The following is a 7,689-nucleotide window of genomic DNA, read 5'->3' as shown; positions in this document are numbered from 1 at the left end:
GCTGATAAAAAAAAAAAACACTTTTGCACAGAATACCCAATTTTGCAAAAAAAAATAAAAAAAATATATTTTTTTTTCCTGATTGGATGGTCCAACTCAGCAAAACTTCACCTCATTCACTAAGCTAAGTGAAAATTGCCTTTGCAAAGTGAACGGGCTTTACTTCTTTGGTAAATCAGCCACACTTCGCAATTTTTTTTATTTATTTATTACAGTTACTTATACAGTGCTGTCAATTTACGCAGCGCTTTACATATATATTATACATTCACATCAGTCCCTGCCCTCAGGGAGCTTACACTCTAAGCTCCTGAACTCACATTCATACATACTGTACTAAGGCTAATTTGAGACAGGAGCCAATTAACCTACCAGCATGTCATTGGAGTATGGGAGGAAACCAGAGCACCTGGAGGAAACCAAGGCATTATTTTAAATGCAAGCCAACAAGGTGTACGGGTCAATTTTCCGACTCGAGGAACAGGGTGAGGGGGAGCTTTTGCTGCTGAAAATTGCACCAGCTGCTCCAGAAACGATGCCTGGTAAGTGATTGGATGATTTTTTATACTTAAAGGGATTGCAAGCTGGGTCAATTTAAAATGTTGCAGAAATTGACTTTGCTTTTTTAGATTCATGCTGCTGCAATCGCTGTGTTCTCAGCAGTGCGAAATCTGGCTCCTTTTGTGAAAGTTCTGACTCTACGGCTGGCTTCATACCTTTAGGTAATGCCATTCTCAGTACTATGGGGTGTATTTATAACAAATCTGCATAAATGTGCATTCGTCCTGTGCAAATGGGGATACATTTCAATGTTACTGGGATACTTTCTCTCCAGGTCGAATGTTCTTTATTCATAAATAGAGCCTGCATTAGAAAAATACCACATTATGGGGTTGATTTACTAAAACTGGAAACGTCTGGTGCATCTGTGCATGGTAGCCAATCGGCTTCTAACTTCAGCTTGTTCAATTAAACTTTGACAAAATAAAACCTGGAAGCTGATTGGTTTCTATGAAGAGCTGCACCAGATTTTGCACTCTCCAGTATAAGTAAATCAATCTCTATATTTACTATATTTTTTTTTTTCTCTTTTCTATTTCCTTCACTCCCCGTTTTGATTTATATATTTCCAGTTATGCTTCTTGCGCTTAGACACTAACCCTGACGGGCCAGTATTTGGCGCACTATAAATCCATTAAATCAATCAATCAGATGGAGCAGACTGTCATAACAAATATTTATTGATTATGGTCATCAGCTCCATCTAGTGGCCATAATGTGGTATTTCCTTGGTTCACGTTATTCTTTATAATGTAGTACATCAGACCTGGAGATAAAGTAGCCTAGCAACAACATAAAATGTTGCTGTCATTCCCACAGAACGAATGTAGAAGTTGTTTTGCAGGATAAATATCTTTGCAACTTTTTTTTATAAATATACCCCTAGGTATGTGCTGTGTTATGATGCCATTTAGAATGGTACCCCCCAAGCACACATACAGTGGCTGCTGATAGACCTACATTACATCATGTGCTTAATCCGACTTAAATGTGAAGCGATCCTGAAGGAGCATGGAGTGGGGACACCAATGGATGCCATGATATGCTTTGTAACTGCTGCATCAAATTGCCCGGCGTAAGCGCGCGCAATGTAAATGATCCCGCCGGGGGCGGGAATCATTTAAATTAGGCGCGCTCCCGCGCCGAGCGTAGAGCGCATGCTCCGTCGGGAAACTTTCCTGACGTGCATTGCGGCAAATGACGTCGCAAGGACGTCATTTGCTTCAAAGTGAACGTGAATGGCGTCCAGCGCCATTCACGATTCACTTACGCAAATGACGTCGATTTTAAATCTCGCGACGCGGGAACGTGGGTATCCTATAGCATTGGCTGCGACTGCTATTAGGATGTGTAACCTTACGCGAAACCCGACGTACGCAAACTACGTAATTTGCGTAGGCAGGGCTCGCGCAACGTTGTGAATCGGTGTTAATATGCAATTTGCATACTATACACAGATCACAATGGGAGCACCCCCTAGCGGGCAAAACCCAAGAATGCAGCCTAAAATCTGCGTGGCATAAGAGCCTTATGCCACGCAGATTTTAGGCTGCAGTCGGCGTAGCGATGTTCCTGAATCAGGAGCATTCGCTACGCCGGAGCAAGTAAGCAATTGCGCTGTGTAACCTATGGTTACACAGGCGCAATTGCTTCTTGAATCTGGCCCAGTGTTTTTTTTTTTAAACTATATTTACAATATTATTTATTTATTTGTTTTTAAATTTTAGGAGCCCCATGTGGGCCTAGGTGAAATATCAGGGGTCTAAACAGACCCCTGATGTCTCACTTTTGACTGAGGACAGAGATTCCCTGGTTCCCCAGTTCCTTTCTCTGCAGCCAAGTAGCAGGGGGAATCTGCCCAGCACAGGGTCATTAGGGTGTGCCCAGGCACACCTGGCACACCCTGTGCGCACGCCTATGAGAGTAAGCCTTTTTAGTGCAGGAGAGAAGTCTGTACAACTGTGCAAGACTAAAGGCAAGGCTTGAGGTCAGATTTAAATGTAAAAGAATTGTTCTGGAACATTACCTCTGTCACTAGAGAAAGAACAGTATGCGGCCAAACCAGAAGAGTTTCATTACATGAATGCCAAGAAGGTCACTACCGGGAATAATGACAGAATAGTCTCAGCAGCTTTGTTCCATCAACAGGGGCCTGTAGACAAACAAAAGAGTGCAGAATCAATGGAAGGGTCCACCTATACTGTGATCAATACTATGGGGTCTATTTCTATAAAAAAAAAAAAAAAATTGCTGTGTGAATGTCTTTAGCATTCACACAGCTGTCACAAACATTTGCCTAAAACATTTTATTTCCTATGATCATCAGCTCCATCTAGTGATCATAAAGTGGTATTTTACTAATTGAGGTATTTCAGGAAAATACTGAATTATGGTCACTAGATGGAGCCGAAGATCGAAGAAAATATTGGCATCGGGCAAATTACGGGAAATATTTGTGACAGCTGTGCAAATGCTTGAGACTTTTTTTTTAAATATATAAATAGACCCCTAGGATTAAAATAAATACTACCGTACATCTCCAAGTCTTAGGCCTCGTACACACGACCGAGTTTCTCGGCAAAAACCAGCAAGAAGCTTGCTGGGTTTTTTTTTTTTTGCCGAGGAAACCGGGCGTGTGTACACTTTTCGACGAGGTGACTGTCGAGGAACTCGTCAAGCCAAAAAGAGAGCATGTTCTCTTTTTCCTCGACGGGAATGGAGAAAATTGGCTCGCCGAGATCCTCGACAGCCTAACAAGGAACTCGACGAGCAAAACTATGTGTTTCGCCCGTCAAGTTCCTCGGTCGTGTGTACGAAGCTTCATATATGCAACTTCTAGGTCACCCTAAATCTGGCCAAACACTTGAAGATTTCCCTTGTTCATCCACGCAGGTTGAATGAGAGAGATGTATCAATCCTCCATTCAGCATGGGTGGAGGAATCTCAGCTGCTGGCCACTTTATATTGAAAGTCATCATCCGCAGCTGTCAGAATACCTGAACCATGCCAGTATCTGATTGGATGCAGCGGCTGATTGGCTAGCTTTTTTTTTTTTATATTGAACACTGTTGGACAGGAGGGAGCCACCCACATATGAAATTGCCAGACCAATGGGCAGGAAGTACATGAGAGCTAGGGATTCCATATCCAAGGCATGTGATTTGGACAAAAGAGGGAGCTGCGGTGGCTCAACGCGATTGGCATTCACCTCTGCAGCTAGGGATTCGGATCCCGGTCTCGGCTACATGTAAATTGAGTTTGGTGGTCTCAGCCCGGCTCCCGGTGGGTGTGCTATGCGAGGTAAGCCTGCGCTTAGTACGCCCACCCCCCTCCCACAAAAACCACCACACTTACACGCACTCGAAATTGGGTTAACATGCACGCACTTTGACCACGCGGTCTCTAAAAAAGAGAGGCGAAGGACTAACGGGGCTGGTTGAGCGGGCAAATCCTCTCACTCCCTTATAGGGAGTCCCTCTGCCCCGTTGGGCTTCAAAGCGGAGCAGGTAGGGCAGGCTGTGTGGGAGGACCCTCTCACACACCCACCATTGCCACCCGGGGCATGGAGAAAGGTGGCAGATTGCCTCTGGGGGAGGCCTGCCTACTCCCAACTCCTGCAGTCCGACTCCTCTCTCGAGTACACGCACAAAATACACAAAAAACTAAATAAATAGAGAGAAAAAAATAATAATTTGGACAAAGGAGGTAGCAAATTACAAGAGCAGGGGGATACGTTTTATTCAGACTATTGCTTGTGTCCTACGGAGAAATTGGAATATTAGGGAAGGGAAGGTAGTATTGCATAAGAACTTCTGTACAATTTATAACTATTGTATCTTTAAAGCAAGTTGAACTTTTCGAGTAATTCCTGGCAAGTTCGAGATTGTCAGGTGTGGTTAGATAACTCGCCAGCTGAAGGGATTTATTACCCGTAACTGACGTCAGCATTCTGCTGACAGGAGCTCAATATCATCACCATCACCAGATAGAAATCCGTGTCGTTCGGCAGTAGATGACCAATATCCCATACAGTTCTGTACTTTATTACCTTTTACATCAGAATGAGCTTATTGAAGGAAATACAGGGGTGGGGGGGATTTACTAAAACTGGAGAGTGAAAAATCTGGTGCAGTTCTGCATAGGAACCAATCATCTTCCAGCTTTTATTGCCAAAGCATAAATGAACAAGCTGCAGCTAGAAGCTGATTGGCTACCATGCACAGCTGCACCAGATTCTGAGTGCTCCAGTTTTAGTAAATCTCCCCCACAGTAAATAACAAAGTTATATTGGCACAGGAAACTGGCGTTTGTTGCATGCGCCACATTAACTAAACAGATAGATCTATTTCAGGTCTTGGTTGGGGTTGTGGACAGAGCAGTCTCAGATGGAAGGATCGGAGCATGCCGCTCCAGCTGAATAGACGTCTGCGCTGTGTCTGTCACAGACACAGCATAGAACAGGGAGCAGATTGCTCTTAATTAACAAAGGGGATTACACTCCTTGCATTGATTAGGAGCCGGATCTGCTCGGTTTTCTCAGCCTAGAAGAGTGATGCAGGTTTTATGTCTGTGCCACTCTTTCTTCGTTGCCCTGTATGGGTGCAAATTTTATAAAAGAATTACAAATTTGGTTTATTTGATAGGAACAGAAAGAGATGGCTGCATGCAAAGTGCTGTCACCCATATTGACTAAATGTACTGTAATCCAATCAGTTAGGGACCTGTTGCTGTGGATAACTGCACTTTGTACTACTTTTCTCTGCAGCAGTTCTGGATAGACAGTTGCATAATGGCTCTGTATGCAGTCTGTATCTTGGCTAAACACTGGAGGCTCTGGGTGGACAGTTGGATAAATTGCTATGTATGCAGTCTGTAGTCTGTATCTTGGCTAAACACCGGAGGCTCTGGGTGGACAGTTGGATAAATGGCTCTGTATGCAGTCTGTATCTTGGCTAAACACCAGAGGCTCTGGGTGGACAGTTGGATAAATGGCTCTGTATGCAGTCTGTAGTCCATATCTTGGCTAAACACCAGAGGTTCTGGGTGGACAGTTGGATAAATGGCTCTGTATGCAGTCTGTATCTTGGCTAAACACCAGAGGCTCTGGGTGGACAGTTGGATAAATGGCTCTGTATGCAGTCTGTATCTTGGCTAAACACTGGAGGCTCTGGATGAACAGTTGGATTAATGGCTCCATATTCAGGTTGTACATGGGCTATAAGCCAGTGGCTCTGGATGCACAGTTGAGTAAATCATTCTATGTGTAGGCTGCATATGGGCCATTAAGCAGTAGGTGTAAACAGACAGTTGGGTAGATGGCTTCATATTTAGGATGTATCTGGGCTATAAACCAGTAGGTCTGGATACAGTTGGGTAAATGGCTCTATATATAGGTTGTATTTTGGCTATAAACCTGTGGCTCTGAGTGGACAGTTGGGTAAATCGTTCTACATATAGGCTGTACATGGGCTAATAAGCAGTAGGTGTGGATAGGCAGTTGGGTAGATGGCTTTATATTTAGGATATATCTGGACTATAAACCAGTAGGTCTGGATACAGTTGGTAGGTGGCTCTGGATGGACAGGTAAATCGTTCTATGTGTAGGCTGTATATGGGCTATAAACCAGTGACTCTGAATATACAGTTGGATACAGGGCTCTTTATCTAGGCAGCATGTCCACCCATTTTCTAATATATATGACCAATCACTATTTTTATGTAGCTCCTAGTACTTACCATCAAGCAACTAATTTCACTGAACCAAGGTAATCACTGCACTGTTATATATTCATCATTCTAGGGAAGAATAATTGCTACTGAGGAATATTTACATTCTCATGACACTTCAGCTGGTTAAGCTGCATTTTTTAAAGTAAAGTCCCCCATGCAACATTTATCACTAAAATATGTGGGCACAACATCTAAACAGTGTTCATGACTATGACTGCACTAAAAAAGGGTTAACATTTGCCACACCTTAGTGTAAGAGCCGGTTCTATTATATAACTGATTGTGCTGCTAAGTGCTCCTCATCAAGGTCAGTAACACACAGTGAGCACCGAGGATAAGGAACATTAATCATGTCATGGAGGGGTAGGATGTATCCAAATGTTTTATGGTCATGTCCAGGGGTTGGTCATGTTGAAAGTGTAGTATTCTATGTATAAAGTGTAATAGAATTGTATTATCATGCCCAGTGGTTGGTCATGTTGGAAGTATAGCGTTCTATGTAATAGAATTGTATTATGATTATGTCCAGTGGTCGGTCATGTTGGAAGTGTGGTGCTGTGTATATATAGAATGTAAGAGAATTGTAATATGATCATGTCCAGTGGTTAGTCATGTTGGAGGCATAGTGTTCTATGTAATATAATAGAATTGTATTATGATCATGTCCGATGGTTGGTCATGTTTGAAGGTGTAGTATTATATATATAGAGTGTAATAGAATCGTATTATCATGCCCAGTGGTTGGTCATGTTGAAAGTGTAGTATTCTATGCATAGAGTGTAATAGAATTGAATTATGATCATGTCCGAAGGTCGGTCTTGTTTGAAGGTGTAGTATTCTATGTATAGAGTGTAATAGAAACGTATTATCATGCCCAGTGGTTGGTCATGTTGGAAGTATAGCGTTCTATGTAATAGAATTGTATTATGATTATGTCCAGTGGTCGGTCATGTTGGAGGTGTAGGGTTGTGTATATATAGAATGTAAGAGAATTGTAATATGATCATGTCCAGTGGTTGGTCATGTTGGAGGCATAGTGTTCTACGTAATATAATAGAATTGTATTATGATCATGTCCGATGGTTGGTCATGTTTGAAGGTGTAGTATTATATATATAGAGTGTAATAGAATCGTATTATCATGCCCAGTGGTTGGTCATGTTGGAAGTGTAGCTTTCTATGTAATATAATTGTATTATGATTATGTCCAGTGGTTGGCCATGTTGGAAGTGTGGTGTTGTGTATATATAGAATGTAAGAGAGTTGTATTATGATCATGTCCAGTGGTTGGTCATGTTGGAGGTATAGTGTTCTATGTATAGAGTGTAATAGAATTGTAATATGATCATGTCCAGTGGTTGGCCATGTTGGAAGTGTAGTGATGTGTGTGTATATATA

At 42.3% G+C, this 7,689-nt stretch overlaps 1 protein-coding gene across 5 annotated transcripts in view; it reads left to right on the top strand.

The window, feature by feature from the left end:
• The first annotated feature begins 371 nt into the window (after nt 1-371).
• Nucleotides 372-7,689, top strand: part of PLEKHS1 (pleckstrin homology domain containing S1) — a 42,280-nt gene continuing 34,962 nt past the window's right edge. For 2 of the 5 annotated variants that reach the window (XM_040361576.1, XM_040361575.1), the window contains exon 1: nt 372-542. In XM_040361576.1, the coding sequence (XP_040217510.1) occupies nt 437-542 (106 nt within the window). In that variant the 5' untranslated portion in view covers nt 372-436. The remainder of the gene's footprint in view (nt 543-7,689) is intronic. The other 3 variants (XM_040361579.1, XM_040361577.1, XM_040361578.1) reach the window with 2 other exon arrangements.

The sequence above is a fragment of the Rana temporaria genome, chromosome 8, assembly GCF_905171775.1.
Source record: "Rana temporaria chromosome 8, aRanTem1.1, whole genome shotgun sequence".
Lineage (NCBI taxonomy): Eukaryota > Metazoa > Chordata > Amphibia > Anura > Ranidae > Rana > Rana temporaria.
Note: the sequence above shows the minus strand (reverse complement) of the source record. Positions and strands in the feature narration are given on the sequence as shown.